Source organism: Diadema setosum, chromosome 2, assembly GCF_964275005.1.
Source record: "Diadema setosum chromosome 2, eeDiaSeto1, whole genome shotgun sequence".
In the NCBI taxonomy this organism is placed as follows: Eukaryota; Metazoa; Echinodermata; class Echinoidea; order Diadematoida; family Diadematidae; genus Diadema; species Diadema setosum.
The window spans coordinates 46,482,185-46,500,928 of NC_092686.1; the positions used below are offsets into that span (position 1 = coordinate 46,482,185).

Here is an 18,744-nt window from a genome sequence, read left to right on the forward strand (position 1 = left end):
TTCACTTTATAAGCGATAATGAAACTTAAGTAAATGTAGTCCTATTGTCATCGCGTGAAATAAAATTGATGCGTACGTGGTGGTACGTGTACAGTATCACCCTACAACAGCTTCGCGAAAGTAGTTGTGACATAATAAAACATGTGTTGTGATGAAAACAAAACAAATGTGATGAAGGGATTTCCGAAATACATAGGTTGGTGACCTCGTTGAAACCAACATTTCTAACTCGTTTCCCTCAGAGTTTGCGTGGTGCAGTGTCATCCGTGTTGTCATTTCCATGGAACCTTCTACACGTACTCTCTTGGAACTCCGACACTGACGTATAGAGTGAAATCCAGCAGACAGAAATGTATAGACCGTGATTAAAATCGGACAAAAATAAAGCTTCACGTATATTTACAAAGTAGTGGAAGTGGCAACAATCACGCCTGTAAGAGAGAGAGAGTTACTGCTTGATTTTAGTCCCTATGTACAAACCAAGTGGAGACCTGCAAGGCCATTAAATCATATCCTCATCTTGTCTGTATATACGTATGATATGTCACTATTTTTTTTTTTTAATTGACATATCAAAATTTCATTAGACAGACTTTCTTTCGTAATTATAGCTCGGTCCGATTTGGATGAAATTTTCAATGTTATGTCTGTATTCTCTTTTCAACATATGCAACTTGAAAACGGTCAAGGGTTTTCCTTAAGATTGTCAAGTTCCAGTTCACAAATGGTTGTATTCTTGTCTGCACGGGTTGTCTTGTACACATTACAAATTTTAATCTGCGTCTAGGATTTCTTCCAAGACAATGCGGGGTTGTGGTTGGGCAAAGATTCATTATCGGCTAGGTAAAGACCATTTTAGTGTAAACAGTTTCAGAGACAAAACAACAACAACAACAACAACAACAACAACACAACAACAACAACAACAGCAACAACAACCACAAAATTTAATAAAACGAGTAAGGCAAAAAGGGCAAAGACTGAAGAACAAATGCAAAATAAAACATGGAAGACTGATCATTGTCGTCAATCTCATGCGTGGACACAATTTAAATGAGAGAGACGTTAATGATGATGGCAGAATGGGTAAAATATATATTAATTAGGATAAAAGTCGGTTTCTAACAAATCTCAATTGTGATGGACTCCAACATATAGCTAGACACCAAAATGTAAGCTCAAATAAGTGCAACAACAAAAATATCCACTGGAAGCCATGATATCACGGACAATAAGAAAATCTATCATTGATCATTGATATAATGATTAACCATGTATATTTTGAGGAAGATATCGAAGATACCTACTTGTCAAGACGTAACCCGAGATTTATATCAAGCATGAAATCTACAATGAGAACGGATTATGTAGAGGGAACCAAACACTTGCAGATGCGCTGAATTACAGGACACGCAACAAGATGCATGGATACCAAGCTACGGTGTACTGTATTTAGAAACCAGGACGGATGCCAAGCCTGATTCTAAGACGCCCACCGAAGAGGTGGTCACCTGGACGTTGGCCCAAAAGTTTTACGATAGGCCTACACGGTGCCAGATAGGACCACTGTGCACATGGCTTACAAGACTTACAAAATGTATTATTCAAAAATGTTGATCCTCCGATATTTCTCGACATTCTTCAGTTTGATAATACACTGCGTTATCGATTAAAAGAAATAGGAGAGCTCTCGACAGCGCAACTATAAATGGTTATGATAGTGGAATCTTGCAAAGTGCTGTGTACAGCAGCGGTATCAATATTCTGTTAAAACGAGAATGATACTTTTGGTCTTACATGCAGTAATAAATTCAAATAGTGATAACGGAACTTCTCAAACAATGCTGACATATAAAAGAGAAAACCCTTTAGTGGTCGGGGAAAATCACTGGTTTGTCCTTTCCAATTGCAGTGTATTTCCTATAGTATTTTTCATTCCATTGGATTGCATGTCCGTTTGATTTGCGTTTTAATTTGCTTGAAGCAGTTTATCATCATCCGTGTGCCGTGAAAAAAAAAATGAGATGGTTACCACTGAGCTTGCAGTCTTCGGTATCTATCATGTTGGATATTAAAAACTGAATGAATTACCAGGATCAAATCATTAAAAGATATATCTTGAACAAACATGTGGGCCCATATAAGCTGCATAACAGCTTTCTTTGCAACAAAAACATGTTTATATCTATTCAAAATTCTAGGTTTATTAAGTTTGCATAGTTAGCAGATATAACATAGAATATATAAACTTAACTATGCAAATGGAACTTGCGGAAATAAGAATTTTGTCGCGACTGACATTTAAAGCGTTGTTGTTGTCTAATACCGTGGCCCACATTGATAAACGAGAAAGGCACTATATACGGCGCAAGCTAAGACTCAAGCGATTAAGCACCATCACGGTTTTGTTGTGTTGTTGTTGTTGTCGTCGTCGGTTGTCGTTTCTTTAAATCTAACAAGTAAAATTCATTTGGTTTCATCACTTGTGTACGTCGTGCACGATTCACCCTGTCTTTCTGTTATAGACATAAAAATAGAAGGCCGCTGTTCCAGAAAACAATTGACCCCCGAGAGTAGTGACAGTCTCAGACAGGGAGACCCAACTGTTTCAACTTTTGCAGGTACTGTATATTAGATGAGTGGAGTTAGCAAGGGTGGTTAGGAGGCCTACTTCCTCTACGATGACTGGACTATTTTTGACACTGATTTGACAGTGTTATCAACATTATCCCTCACAAGTCACGAATATACAGCAGCAAGAATTCACATTAAATTACGAAGTCCATTGCCATCAGAATTATAGGGTTCTTTACTACGATTCTCGGAGAGTGATTGATGAAACGATTGATGGGCGCTGTCAACGTGAAAGGGATGATTGCAGTTTTGGTTGAAATGAGTTAAGGGGAATTCTATGTGGAATTCTAAGAGGAATTCAAAATTTATTTGATGAAAATTGGTTCTGAAGTGGCTGAGATATCCAAGAACAAAGAGGTCCTAATGAAAGGTGGAATCCACCTTTTGTTAGGACCACTGTTTTAACTTTAATTTTGGTTATCTCAGCCATTAGTGGTTTCTAATCATCTTGTAAAAAGTTACATTCTGAATGCCTCATTCAACCAAAACTAAGGCTTCTGGCGCGTAAGAACAATTCTTAAATTGAAAGTGAACTGTCATTTACTGTATAAAGGACCTAATTTAAGTGAAGCTTCAACATTCGCGTGGTAATCACAACAACTTTTGTTACAAAGAGGATGTACTGGGCGAGCTTGCCTTGTACATCAATTGGCTGTTCGTCGGTCTTATGCCAAAAGGGTCAACCACTTCCACTGTTATGCCAAAAGGCCCTTAACGCTATAGACTTTGTACACTATTAGTGCCCTTTTGGCATAACAGGGGAAGTTCTTTAAGGCCCTTTTCGCATAAAGATCCCTGTCAAATTCAGCTTGTCGAACCAACGATACTTGACAAATACCATGGACCTATACAACCTATGATACTATGATAAAATGGTTATTTTCTAGGTGATATTTATAGGAAGTATAGAATGTGCAGTCATGAAGCTACATGATGCAGTCTATAATAGTTTGAATCAATGCTTATGCTATAGGAAAACACCTAATACCGTCTTCTATATACATCTTACTCATGCTCCACGACTCATGCCACGTAATGTTTGCTGCGCACAGAATCACTTCCTGTCGTTGTAATCTACCTTTATGTCTTTGGTTCAGTCATCTCATATCCTTTAAAAACTGAGATGACACATCTCTGCTTATAAATGACGATTGCTATGAAATTAAAGGGAAATTAAAGGGAAAGTGTGCCCCCTTATACCCGGAAATGACTGTTGTCCTGTTCTCATCGCCCGAATCGCCCGAATATCGTGAGCTCCTGGTACAGCACTGTCCCTGTCAAGGGCAGGGCAGCATGGAGGTATAGCTCCGTGGTCAGGGCAACAACATTGGGGGAGGGGGGGGGGGGGGAGAGGAGGTATGAGAGACCGACCGGTATACTCACTATACACTAGTCTTGTTTGCGATCAATCAGGAAATCGTACAAAGTTGACAATTTCCTGAGGATTATCCTCGATATGATTTGAGAGCTGAAGAAATTCGATAGGCACCTATATATTAAAAGATAACAAATAAGATTGTGACGCAACATGCACAAGCGAGAAATACAAATAAGATACGGCTGTAACATATAGTCGTAGTCACGTGACCGCAGTCATGTATTCAGAGGACCTACACTGCACTTTCACAAATTCAAAATTAACTGTCGTGAATATGTAGGCCTACTAACCCTTGTTGCTTTTGTTTTACATAATGATCGTATAGGACCTATATTCTCACTATAATTATGGTACACAAAAAAGACATCCTATTTCTACATGTACGTTTGTAGCACTGAAATCTGTTTTTTAAAGTATTGATTGATGCTCTAAGATATCAAACACAGATTAAAGTTCACTGTATTTTCCATGCGTTGATGAATATAAATGATGAATAGGCCTACTAGTAGTCATGATGGCATTGTTATGCCTCTAAAGAAGCTTTCACATTACTCGTGACAATTTCGATTTCCATGAGTCCAGAAAATGAAGGAGTTGACCTATGGAATAGTGCCCTAAATTAAATCATTCGCTCAGAGGTCCTGGAGAGTATTTTTTTCCAAAAACGGGGCGTGATAATGTTGATCGAAACAAAATTCCCCTCTCTCTGGACATGGGGCAGGGAGGTGGGATCCTGCATGGAGCTAACAAAATGTTATATCTCCATACTCTTGTTGAGCAAAAGCGCTGCGGGGGGGGGGGGGGGGCTCATTGTACAAGAGGACCTAGATCCCTCTCCCTCCCCCCCCCCCTCCTTCCCCCCGTCGCAATAGCGCGACGCAAACTACAATGTCGATAGTACATGTACGCTATGTACAACAGAGATAGCTCCATGGTTTCACATTGCTGATCGCATGTCGCGCCATTGTAACGGGGGAAAAAATCAAAATAGCCCGTCTGGAACCGCTCATTATGTATTTGCAGCTCCTGTGTAGGTCTAAAGGTAGTAGTGTAACAATAGGCCCGCAGACTTCCACATGCATGATAATCTATACATACGTGCGTTGTGGTATAGATAGACTAAAAGGCCCGAATTCACGAAGGTGGTACAAATAAAACCATGGTTTAAACCATGGACAAAAACCATGGAGCGCCAAGTGTCGCATGGAATATTTCGTTACGAAATTAGTCATTTCGTCGACAAAATGACTGCTTCGTTAACGAAATTATCATTTCGTGGACGAAATGTTCATTTAGTTACAAAATGTTGTCATTTCGTTACAAAATAATCATTTCATCGACGAAATGACTGATTTCGTTAGAAAATATTCCATGCGACTCTTGGCGTTCCATGGTTTTTGTCCATGGTTTAAACCATGGTTTCATTTGTACCACCTTCGTGAATTCGGGCCTATTTAGTGTACAGAGTGTACAAAAGGGGGTATATAGGACCATAAAGATACATGTATATTGTATAGATTATTAACTAGTATTATATCTCGACGGGCAGGGTGTGGGAAGAGATATGCACTAATATAATTATGATGAGAAAGCAGCGACAGTTAACATCCCTTGATATAAAAGACTGCAACGCAAGATTTCAGCGCAAGAATGGGGAGAAAACTAGCGTGGTGTTGTCTCAAATGCTCAAATCTACTACAGCATAAATAATACACTCCATGATCAGAACAATCGTGCCAAGGTCATGGTACATGCAGCGGTAATCTGCAACGAGAGAAGAGAAGAGAGAGAGAGAGAGAGGGGGGGGGGGGGGGGGCAGAGATTGGATGTGTACTTGCACTGTGTCACGTGTATCTTCACAATGCGTGCCTGACTCGGAAAGAGGTGTAGGATCACGTACGAAAACACGTGATGCGGCCGCACGAGCGATACTCCACATCGCACAATCTCAAACGCGCAAGCGCATTCTGAATTGCCACATCGCAAATCGTAAACAAGGGTGGGGAGATAGAAGAAAAAAAAAACGGGCGCGGTATGCATGATCAACTCATGCTTTCAGCACATATATATTTTTGACAGCACATCCCTCACCCTTCTTCTTATCTTCTACCACATTCAACAGACACAACAACAGTATAAACGTAGTTGTTTTTTACTGCCTTTCACACTGTGGACGCCATTACTAGGCGAGGATACTCTAAACTCAGCTCACATGACGTTACATGTGCGCACTGGGGTACCGCTCTATTGGTTCCGCCTTCAACACAAACCAATCAGAGAATGGAACATTGCACACACCTACGTGTCTGATGAATATTGATTACCCGTTCTAACGTGCCAGGCGCAGCCCCATATCTCGATAGCATACATTCAACGGCAATATGAGAATCCAGACAAGCGCCGCACTGTGGTATCTGTGCTTGTGATGAACCCTACTGTGTGAAATATTCAGAGACGTGTTGTATTCGCAGCTGTCGACCATTATTGTGGATTGTCAGCTATCGTGTGAACAGTAGAAATTTTCCTGGCTGTTTTATCTTCTGAGTACATGCACAAGAACCCTTGATGACTTCCGAGATACCAACCGGTAAGTTTCATTTAATTTTCATTTCGGCGTCCCTTCACTACAAGTATTTCAAGTAGGTAAGGTATATCTATGCAGGTTTAGATAGCAGGAAGAATAACACTCAACAGTCTCTCGGCGGATATAATGCCATTCGTCCAGAAACCATGCGACCTCTATCCGACAACGAGGTCGCTAGTCACGCGTCGCGTCGTGTGACCAGAAAGAGAACAAACCTTGTTGAGACTTTTTTTTCCTTACGTTGCCGCAGAACTGTATGTCGCTGTGATGTATTTTGCCAACGTCTTGTTTTTCTGTCTGTATTCACACAATGCTTTCGTGTTACTGTTGTTGTTTTTCGGGGAGGGGCAGGGTGGCCATAAAGCTATTAGAGGACACATGTGTCGACATCATTACTTGCACGAATGTAGCTGTATTTGGTAAGGGTGTATTTTTACTTACGTCTGGGCCTATATGCAATTCCCAATTTTCTTAATTATGCTAGATTTACGTAGGCCCTATTGTTTGAAAGAAAAGCTTGTGTCCATGGCTTCTAAAACTCTGTTGTCAACGCCTATTCACGTTCGCGTTTGTGTTTGTGATAGTTGCAAAAAAAAAAAAAAGAGAGAAGAAAATAACAAAATGGTGTATTAAAAAAAAATGTTTGGCGTAAAATTTTCAAAATTTGAATTCAACGCCAAACAACAACAACAACAACGACCTACATTCACATTCCTGGGATACTATGTGTTGACGTTGTTCGTTTCAGATACAGAAATAATATAAGCGCCTTAAATCATCATTTGCTCAGATATTGAATGCGTGTATATGTATGTGGCGTGGAACGTTTATAATTAGGGCTTGATAGTAAAGTCATCTAAACCTTCAGGTGTTCTGTTGATTCTAGCCATTCTTGTAAAACACAACTTTGATTGTAAATTGTCTGCTCTCGGCTTTATCAATTAGGGCCTATACTCCCTTTAACTGGGCGAGTTTGTGACTTTTTTGAGATAAAATTATGATAGGTCTATTTTAAAGTGAAAATATATTAAATGCGTTAGTGTTTTGTAGTATTTGTCAGACAAATCCGGTCATTTTACTTTACTAGGGGACAAAGTACATGTATATAATGCGTACGTTGGGCGTATACATGCGTTGTGTACTGGAAAATGGATCTTTCGATAATGCTTTTATAATTAGGATCAACAGCTAATGAGAACGTGATTAAGACTTTTTGCTTCTTCCAATCAAACAAGAAAAATCACTTTTTAATACTAGTAGTTTGTGAAGCCATTTTCACGATGTCATTTGAAATACATGTGTGTCTGAAGTCAATTCTTTCTGACGGTCATGCCTTTGAGCTATATAGAGTTGGTTGTATACTGTCTGTACATTACAAGTTCTGTCTTGTGGATCACTTAGTTAATAATCTCTGAATGTTCATTCGGTACACAGCATGTGGTGTCCAGAGTCCACCAATGTGTGTCTGCATTTCAAATCAAACATAACTTGCACTTGTCGACGGTCACTAACAATTATTTGCAGTTTCTAAGTTTGCTGTGTGTTTTTCTCTCTTCCACTTCCAGGCTATCTGTACTAATATATCACCATGGCAACACAGTCAGAGCTTGCCCAGATCCAGCATATCTTGGGAAAGAGGCGAAACTCCGAGCAAAACCCTCTTGACCTGAGCTCCAGGAAGAAGTCGCGCGAGTACCTGGACAGTCACAAGGATGTCGAAAAGCGGCGTCGGGACCGCATCAATACATGTCTTGAGACGATTCGCTCACTGGTACCCCTGTGCCATCAACTACCCCGCCACAGACGGGTAGACAAGGCGGACCTTCTCGATCTTGCCATCATTTACCTGCGGATGATCAATCAGTTCCTAGAGAGAATAGGCGTGCCCGATATCTTCACCGCGGCCCACCAGCAGATTGGTCTCTTCACATCGCTAGAGAAGTGGTTACGAGAGCAAGGTGAACAGCACGATGATGTTGCCAGTTTCACCAAGGACATTCTCAGCTTCCTGGACTCCGAGATGCAGACGGCATCTCAAGTTGTGGCCAGCCAGCAGACATCGGGGAACAGCGGATCGATGTCGACGGCCAACCCGTCCACGGACTTGGTGAAACAGGAGAATGATTCGGGATGTTCCTCGGAGAGCGCCACAACGTCGTCAGATGAAGAGTGCAGGACGAGCAATCACAGCGGCGTCGATGACCGTTGGGATGACTCTTTCTCGAGTTCGAGTAACTCGTCGGATTCCAGCAAGAAATCGCTGCATTTATACTCATTCGAAAATGAAGGCTGCAAAAACGGCATGACAGCGGCGCACACCCAACCCGCGACGCGATCTTATAATTTGTCTAGGGACACTCATTTTACACGTGACACTAAACTTCCTTGTGTAGATAAAGCGGTGAACACCGATGGTAGCTTAACCAACTTCGCATGGCCCCCAGAAAGTACATTCACGCTACCCATTCTTTCAGGGAAGATCGTACTGCACACTCCTTCAGGGGTCAGCGGTTCAAACAACCTAAACGCGCCCGTCACCCTACACGCAGAGATACATTCATGCCCACCTCCAATTTCTGGCAAAGGGGGCTTTGCAGACTCCAAACCTAGCTCCGACGGCTCACCCGATTGCCCGAACAACAAAGAATCATATGCGGTTTCAAGCCGTGAGTTATCTCCGGTTAATGCCAGACCTGATTCGTGCACCGATTTTCCGTCTGTCACTCTTGTTCCGGATGTCCCTCCTCGTCTTCAAAACTCATCCTATCGTCCTGGAACGAATCCTCAACGGTCATTGGCATCCATCACCCACACTAGCCAGGACACTTATCCCGAAATGAGCTCCATTGCAGAGCCCCAATACAAGTATTCTCACTCGGCATCTATTGCAGGTAGCGATGGCAGGGTTGGCCCTAAGCATTCAGAGTCTGGAGAACACTGCGCAGAGGAGAGAGCTGGCAGGGTGGTGGACGTCTCCTCCGTTGGACATCCTCCGCGACCTGTCAACGGCTGCTTTCAGAAGAATGGACCGTTTAGCAAACGCTATCTTGCCAACCTCTGCCACCAAATAGACGCCGACAACAATAACGAAAGTAGTTTCGCCAGCAGCCGACATCGAGGATGTTTTCCGAACACCGCCTCGTCAATGAAGTTGAAAAGTTTAATGGTCCACCGGCATCAGAGCCAGCACGTACCGACTAGGTGAAGTTGTCAGTGCGCGCGAAACGCTAGTGTCTTTAAACGATTTACATTGGAAGTCACTGTATCTATTACGGTTCTGTTCAAGAAAAAGATCACTGCATCGTTTGCGAGACTGCACAACAGAGTACTAAGCAAGAAAGCTACATGTATGTTGTAAATTGATATGCGTCAAAATGTGTTTTATTTGTGCGAAAAAAAAAAAGTCTTGTTTATAATGAACACAGTCATTCTATGTATAGTTTGATTACGTTTTATTCTTTGATGAACACAAACAAAAGTAAAACAATTAGTTATATCATTTATATATATATATATATATATATATATATATATATATATATAACTCAGAATGTGTGATATGGAATTGAAAAGAAATAAATCTTCAACTATATAACAAAGACCATACTGGATCCAGAAGTCTTTCAACCCCATATTTCCATCGTACAGTCTGGTCTCAGTTCTTGAAGTACGTGAATGACAATGCGAAATTGATCTCTCTCATTCAAACGTGTTTGGTTTAATCAAAATTAGATGGATGAAGAAAAGCTCTTCTTTCTTACCTACGTATGTGGCAAGAGATGGTGATCATATCTTTTAGAATGTATTTTCAAAGTATTTAGAAAAGCGTAGCATTTTCTGTGAGAATATGGAAGCTGCCGGAGTTTTTGTTGTGGGAACTTGATGGCACGGATTGAATAGATGTGGAAAAAGCAGTACACGACTTACTGCGATATTTTCGGCTTCGAAAGCTCGTTAACGAAAACAAACTAATGTCTCAGGGATCCCTAATAACGAGTTAGCTGCTTATGAAACGGGAACATATTATTTTCATTATGGTACAAATTCATGAGTGTTTCACATCATGAATGGGTCATACACCTCTCTTTATGCAATGATATGTTCAGCGGCTCACGACGAAACCGTGCGTGGTGTAATACAGTCACGTATAGTTTATTGACCAACTTGTTTGTGCTGCCGTTTAACGCATGTGAAACCATGTGTCCCCTCGCACTTATGGGGCTTCGTAAATTTGGGATGGCTCTGAAAATAGAAAACAACACACGAAATGAATTTCAAACAAAAGCTGAGGAGCGCCAGGGCACATTTAGCTCGGAACAATCGTAGTCAGTCATGGTCACAGAACAACAAAACAAAAAAGTTGACTGTGATGTCTTTCTATTGAATACACAGTGCCTGTGAATCTTGTCGCCTTTTTTTTTCTTGAATGTTTGTTCAGTGTTAGTTCAATGTCTGTTCAGTGTCTGTTCAGCCTGCTAACGTCTCGCATCAGTAAACACGAGCCAGCGTTGAGTTCATGTTACTGATGTAGTATGTACTACAGCATACATCAACACGTCACACAATGATCGTATAAACATCGTGAAGGCATCAAAAGTAACTGGCACTGACACATAATTATGTGTTTGCACGAGGTATACGGCGTGGGCCTACTCGTTGTGGAAGTCTTTGATATTCATTCCTATCCGTGTTATAAGAATTTCGAACGTTTACAGTTCATTGTTGAAAGCACCTGTGTAGCATTTGACATAATCTCCATGGACAGATGTTTCAAATCTTAACGTTGTGTTTAGTTTTATATAATCTGTAAACCCAAAGATGATGATACTAACGATTTTGTTAATGTTGACATGTCTTATCATCGTTATTTTGTGGACAGTACTATAATACTCAGCTCAATGTTTCATGTCTTGCCTATCGTATATGTATAGAAGTCGCTTGGCGATAGGGATCAACTGTAATGAAAGAGCACCTTCAACTTTCTGATGACTATAAATAGTTAAATCATTCTAAGTTCGTGATAAAGTGAACCTTCCTCACGTGCGCGGACACGGGTGACAAAATTCACAAAGATGTGAATGACAGATTAAAAATGAGGGACAGCGGATACACTCTTAGAAAAAAAGGTTCTTTTGAGCACCATTAAATGGTTCTCAGCACTGTCACAATAGCGACACCCTTTTAGGTGCTCGTGAGAACCTTTTCTAAATGGTGCTTGTCGGCACCTTTTGCAAAAGGTGCCCATTAGAACCTTTTTCCCGATGAAATGGTGCTCGTAAGTACCATTTAAAAGGTGCCCATGGGCACCTTTTTGACTAAAGATGGGCACCTTTTTGACTCTTTTCAAAAGGTGCTCATGGGAACCATTTCATTGGAAAAGGTTCTAATGGGCACCAATGTTAAAAGGTGCTGACAGGCACCATTTAAAAAAGGTTCTCACAGGCTCCAAAAAAGGTGTCGCTATTGTGACAGTGCTGAGAACCATTTAATGGTGCTCAAAAGAACCTTTTTTTTTTTCTTAGAATGTAGTATGTGAATTGATGTCTGTGTATTTTTGGTGTGTTTCACATGCAGTGCTGGTAAGGTGCTTCACTGGCACCATTCTTAAAGGTACATTACCTATCTGCATTAAAAATGTGCATCACAAACTCATTTGAAATGAAATGAATTCATCTGAATTTCATCTGATCAGTCAAACATACGTTCAAAACATGTATATTAGCAATACATCAGCATATCATACATTATAATTGACACTAGAAAAAAAAAAGAGCAAGGATAACACACCCATGCACACACACTTTCACAAGCATGAATACATGTACATGACATTCACCAATATTTTTTCATGAAACATTACTCAATAACTGAAAATCATAGAAATTTGCTCTTTCACAAATTCGCAGAAATGTATTTATTCACCTTCACTTTTACAATCTAAAGTTGAGGTATGTATTTGTCATGTTATAATCTGCCAAATATTCTTAACAAAATATTTTCATTTGTTCACTAATTTTTCCCACAATATTTGTCATTTGTGTACCGAGCAGTTCTTGAAACACCATCACACATCTCTGTACAGATGATATGACATAGCAAGAGGTGCATCAGGCTTTTGAAATACATAACAAAATTTCTAATTCTCTGTGAAATAATTCCTGCATGGATGAGATACAGTAATTATGTAAGTCTTAAGATAGGCAGAAGTCAAGTACATTACCTGCTTAAGTAGTATGAGGAACTTTTTCCACATACATGTATTTGCTAGTTTGTTCGGTGTTGTTGTTTTTTTTTTTCTTCTTCTTTTAACGCATATTTGTCCTAAAAGCAACTACAATGGGCAGGAAAACAATTCCATTAAACAGGACCTTTGGTATTGTCACAGAAAACATATATTATATTGCTGGTATGATACTTGGGATAGGATAAGCTTTACACTTCTTCGCTTCACTTCACTTCACATTCATAACGTCGAGTACTTGAATTGACTTATCTTTGTTTGTATACGAGTGACCTTTTTTGTTGTTGTTGTTCTGCAATTTGAAAGCACCATAGACACATCTATACAACTGCAAATACAAGAAGAGTATCAATTCAGGTTAATCATGACTTCTGACAATTTACAGCATGTCCTACGAAAACACAAAAAAAGAAAAGAAAAGAAAAGAACACATTGTTTTATAATGAGAAGGATAATAAGAATCCAAAGGGGAAAAGAGCTAGGATACCACACCCACACAGTTTCACAAGCATGAATGAACAAAACTCCTCAACCATAAAGATCTAAAATATATAACATTGGCAATCGATAAAAAAATTGAAGAGTTTGATAGCAAAAACCGATAAGTCCATTTTTGAAGATTTTGAAGTACGGTCTCTGTCATAAAGTACAAAATAATACCTTTTAAACTATATATTGGTTACTACATATAAAGGTACATTTTTTAAGTTATGGTAAAAAGAAGCAACAATTTTCTTATTGTTCTCTTATATTTCTTGACCTTTAATCGCAAATATCTCCATTTGGCTCCATTCATTAGAGTAAACTATATACACTGCAGGCCTAAAGCTGAGGTTTGAATTTGCTGTCCTATAACCTGCCTATGACAATAATATGTTGTTAGCATTTGTCATTTTGTTCACCAAATTTGCCAACAGTCTTTTAAACACCACCACCACATACAGTACATTTTGTATTTCTGCAACAGCAATATAAACTGGTGACAAGAGGTGCATCAGTGCTTTGAAATGAATTACATAAACTTCAATTCTCTACACAATATGTAATTCCTGCGTGGGTATAAATGCAATAAGTTTTACCAGTCTAGATGCAAACTTTAAAAGTGTGCAGAAATCGACCACACAATGACCGAAGAAGTATAAAGAGCATTTTCCGTTTGTGCTTTTAAAGATTCTCAGATTCTCATCTTCTTCTCAGATTGGCATCTCATTACGTCTACCCCCCCCCCCCCAATACAGTTGATTCAAAGCTGTTAAATGCAAATTATAGTGAAACATTATCACTGGTACATTGTAAGTTGCAAATACTGTATTGGGATCATAACAAAACATATGTGACCCTCCATAACACAAACCAACAAAAAGTCACCTGACATGAATATTTGGTTGACGGCAGATTCTGAAAGAGCAGATATAAAATACACTATAAGTCAATGCAAACGGACTTACCTACCCCATCTACATATTTCTCAAAGGTTTTCTCTGGCAGCATCAGTGTTTTTTCTTTGACTCAGCTCACTCTTGGCTAGCGTAGGTTTCTGGTCGATGCTGTCAACGGGCTATCGGGCTAAAATTGTCGTTCTGATCGATGTATTCTTTTGGTCACCCAGCTCATTCTTGACTAGCCATCGGTTCTGTTTGATGCTGTCAACGGGCTATCACAGGCTGTCATTCTGATCGATGTATCGTCTTAACCACACAGCTCATTCTTGACTAGTCCAGGGTTCTGGCTGATGCTGCAAATGGGCTATCCCGGGCTCTTATTCTGATCGATGAATTCTTGTGGCCGCCCACCTCATTCTTGGCTAGTGTTAAGCCTACGGTTCTGGCGGATGTTGTCAACGGTCTGTCACGGGCTGTCTCTCTGATCAGTGTAGAGTCTACCTTTTTCCCTAATCGCACCAGCGACCCGAACACGTACGTACTGCTTCATTGTCCCGGCCAGACTTACTTGTTCCCTGGTTTCTGTGCATGTTGGTGTGTCCACTTCCCTGATATATGAATTGAAAGATACAATAGACCTACACCGCGTTAATAAAACAATGTCATTGCTATAATTCGATAAACAGAACACGGCATTACATGACGTGACTCGTCACTTAGAACAAGCCTGAAAACACACTGAAGAGATTTTGACCTAACAGTTAGGCCTACTGGGCTGTAGACAGACCTCTATTGGCTCTAACGTTAACACTGACAGTTATAACATATAACTTATAAGTGCGAATATAGAACAAATTTCCTTATTGCATGTAGACGGTATAGACCTTACCCCGGGGCGCTCCTAGTCCTTGTATGGTTGAGGGGTCTAGATATCGCGCACGTAAATTTGAAATGCTCTTATAATAGAAGTTATTCTATAATCGTACCTGAATTTCTCAATGAATATCACGAAAAAGCAGAAAAATCACCTCCCAGAATCTCCTGATGATACGATGACGGAGTAGTGCGCTGTCGCCGTTTGTATGTCGGACTTTTTTTTATGCGTTCAATTTCTCGGGGTATGTAAAGATCGCGCAGCTGCCCTCTGTAGTTTCATGCGTGAAAGTGTCTGCCCCTCTGCGGCTGTAACGTGCTCCGGCTTTCGTAGAATATTTTTTCACTTGATTATTATTATATGTGTTATTATTATTATCATTATTATTATTATTATTATTATTGTTATTATTATTATCATCATTATTACTATTATCACCACCACCATCATCGATCATCATAATCATTAACATTTTCATTATTATTATTATCACTTCCACCACCATCATCATTTTATCATTCTTATTATCATTATTTTTATCATTGACATTTGTCCCTGTTATAAGCAACAGCAGTTTTACCTAACTTGTGTATATTATTGTTATTATTATTATTATATGTGTTATTATTATTATTATTATTATTATTACTATTGTTATTATTATCATCATTATTACTATTATCACCACCACCATCATCGATCATCATAATCATCATAATCATTATCATTTTCATTATTATTATTATCACTTCCACCACCATCATCATTTTATCATTCTTATTATCATTATTTTTATCATTGACATTTTCATAATCGTTAATGATTTTCATTTATAAAGTTTTCTTACAATATTTCTAATCACTTTAACCAATAATATACACGTAATATAGAATGGAAAAAAGTAAAATATGAACATATACTTTGTGTGTGTGTGTGTGTGTGTGTGTGTGTTTGTGTGTGTGCTTACCCATTCGTCACCCTCTCATTTTCGTCACCCATTTGTCACACTCTCATCTAATTTGTTTTCTTCAGTATCATTATGGCCCTCCCCTGTCACAAATATATCACAAGTTAGCGCAAGAAATCACAAGCAAATTCAAATTGAAATCACACTTCAACTTCGATAGACTGAAATATGTATTCCTTTGTAATATTATAATCGTTGTGTTAAAATTTGACTTAAAACATCATTTATTAACAGTATTTCAGCGTAGCTGGCAGCATACATTGTTCTTGTGTATGATGACGTCACGTGGTAAACGATCGATCGAACAAATTACGAATTCTATCGACTCCGAACGAGACAAGCGAGACGACACGTCTATAGGCTACAACATCCTTAGAACAGATTTTAAGGGAAGGTAGGTTTGTACAAGGTAAAAAATTGGAAATTTAGTGGAAAATTTGTTGGAAATCAAAATTTCTTACCTGCTTCCTTCTCATGTTGAGCGGTAAGTCAGGTATGTTTATTTCATGGGCGTATCGGCAAATTTTGCGCTTAGTCCTACGCGTAATATCGCTTGCTATACGCAGTTACGCTATGCGCGATCATTAGGTCCCTGCGCGAGACCTAGTACCCTTACTATACACAGTTATCTTTGCGTTCGGCGTTTGGGCTATGTTTCGGAGTCAGTAGACTCTATTTTTAATAGGCATAGAAATGTCTAAACGTTACATGCATACCTAGCTAAGTAACTTAGCCCTGCCCAGTCGCTGTAAAAACGTGACAGCCTTGCTCCGGCCCCGCACGGCGTCTGTTCGGGCTAGCCCATGAGCCATTGCTACCGGTATGCCAAATTTCTAATTGGGATAAGTGTCAGGCTAACTGCGACCAGCCCCAACCAGTGTGTAACTGTGTACACGGAGCGTTCCGGGGTTAGTGTCAGGCCTAACATGTTATTGTTAGATCTGGATCTACTGTACCTGGTAAACATTACACAAGATAGCAGCTTCGATCAAATTAGATCTAACATTAACATGTTAGGATCTAGCTAACCGTTAAGGTTAATCACTGACTGAAAACGAAAACTGAGTGATGAATCTAACAGTAACACGTAACATTCTAACTTGATTTTTGGGGAATTGTACCAACGAATGTCATCTAAAAATGAGATAAAAGCACATTAAAACTAACAATCTTACCTCTTCTCCTAAATTGTGATGACTGCCATGGCGAAAATGGAATTGACAGTGACACGTTTCCAGTCCACTTTGTCAAAATTAATGTCTAACGTTACCGGGTGCCGCTCGTTAATGGGTGTGTATGTGTTTAATGTGTGTGTGTCTACACTAGCCGTCTGCTGCTAGCTGCATGCATGGGTATTGCATTGGCACTCTGCCGCTGTGGTATAGCGGTGGTAGGTTTGCATAGGCGCAGGCAGGCAACACAGGGCTACATATAGCAGCGGCGCGTGCCGCCGCGGTTACATAGTCCTACAGTGCAGAACTAGTATGTGTACGTTTACGCGTACGCATATCTGATCGAGCGCTAAAATTGGATGGTGGCAGCTGTCAGTTGGCACGCAGCCAAGAGAAGTCATTAGTCTACGATAAAAAACAATATGTACTTGTTATTATCACAGCAGTAGAAACACATACAATATTTTTGTACCAATACCACAGTTTTGGTGATTCTTACATCTGGCATTCGAATATACAGCAAGGGAAAAAATGAAAGTGGACCTAAAGATATTGTTTGACCTGCAGGAGTACCACGAATAACACTCGGGGACTGGATCGCATACTAGCAAATGGTGACGAACGGAACCATTTCGATTGGGAACCATTTATAGGTGCTCATCGGAACCATTTTGCGAGAACCATCTGATGAGAACCATTTTGGAGCCGACGAGAACCATTTGAGAACCTTTTTTTCTTAGAGTGTATAATGTAGTGAGTGCCAGAATTAGCCCGTGAAATTTTTGTATTTCTTGAGACATATTGTCATTAGCTATCCGTCGCTTTGATGCAAGCATTCTTCAGTAGTTGCCTAGGATCGTACTTGACACAATATGGCTCAATAATAATGTTAATATGGGTTTGAATGACAGGTGGTGGTGCAACTCCGAGTGCTCATTGCTGTCATAATATGAAGACTTACGTCAAATCTGATATTATTTCAAACCAGTTAAGGTAATCAAGGTCGTGACAATGCCGGTGAAAGAGTAACGTTGTGATTCGAGCTCAGCTGACAATCGAAGAGCAAGAAAGTCAGAAATATGGGTTTCTCAATTCCGTTCTTAGAATATTGCGATTATTCCCGCTTATTCCGATGCCGGGTTCTATGTCGTCATCGGAAGCTGGGATTTTTAGCCCAGAATTTCCTCGCCCATGTTATGGTGAAAGAACACTATGCAGTGCGTGCTCATACGTGAACTGATGTCACTCTTGTTTGTGTGTGTTTCAAAATAAAAGAACTTGCCTATGTATAAATGATTTACACAACGAACGTACCATCATGCGTGATAGAACGTAATAAGGTGGATTATTACATGCTTTTATTCTCTTGTGTCCAAGTAGCAGGTGATGATGTCATTTAGCTCATTTTAGCCAAGTTTTTATATCATAACCACACAATTCGGTAAATATCTGTAGCCAGGATCTAACAGAACACTATTAACAGTAACGTTAAAGAACAACTTGCCGAATCAT

At 39.8% G+C, this 18,744-nt stretch overlaps 1 protein-coding gene across 1 annotated transcript; it reads left to right on the forward strand.

Moving 5' to 3' along the window:
- The first annotated feature begins 6,338 nt into the window (after window positions 1–6,338).
- LOC140246066 (uncharacterized) lies at window positions 6,339–10,063 on the forward strand. The gene is made up of 2 exons (XM_072325511.1): window positions 6,339–6,599; window positions 8,162–10,063. Exon 2 carries the CDS (start codon window positions 8,185–8,187, stop codon window positions 9,799–9,801), a length of 1,617 nt encoding a protein of 538 aa, XP_072181612.1. The 5' UTR covers window positions 6,339–6,599; window positions 8,162–8,184; the 3' UTR covers window positions 9,802–10,063.
- Window positions 10,064–18,744: the final 8,681 nt, after the last annotated feature.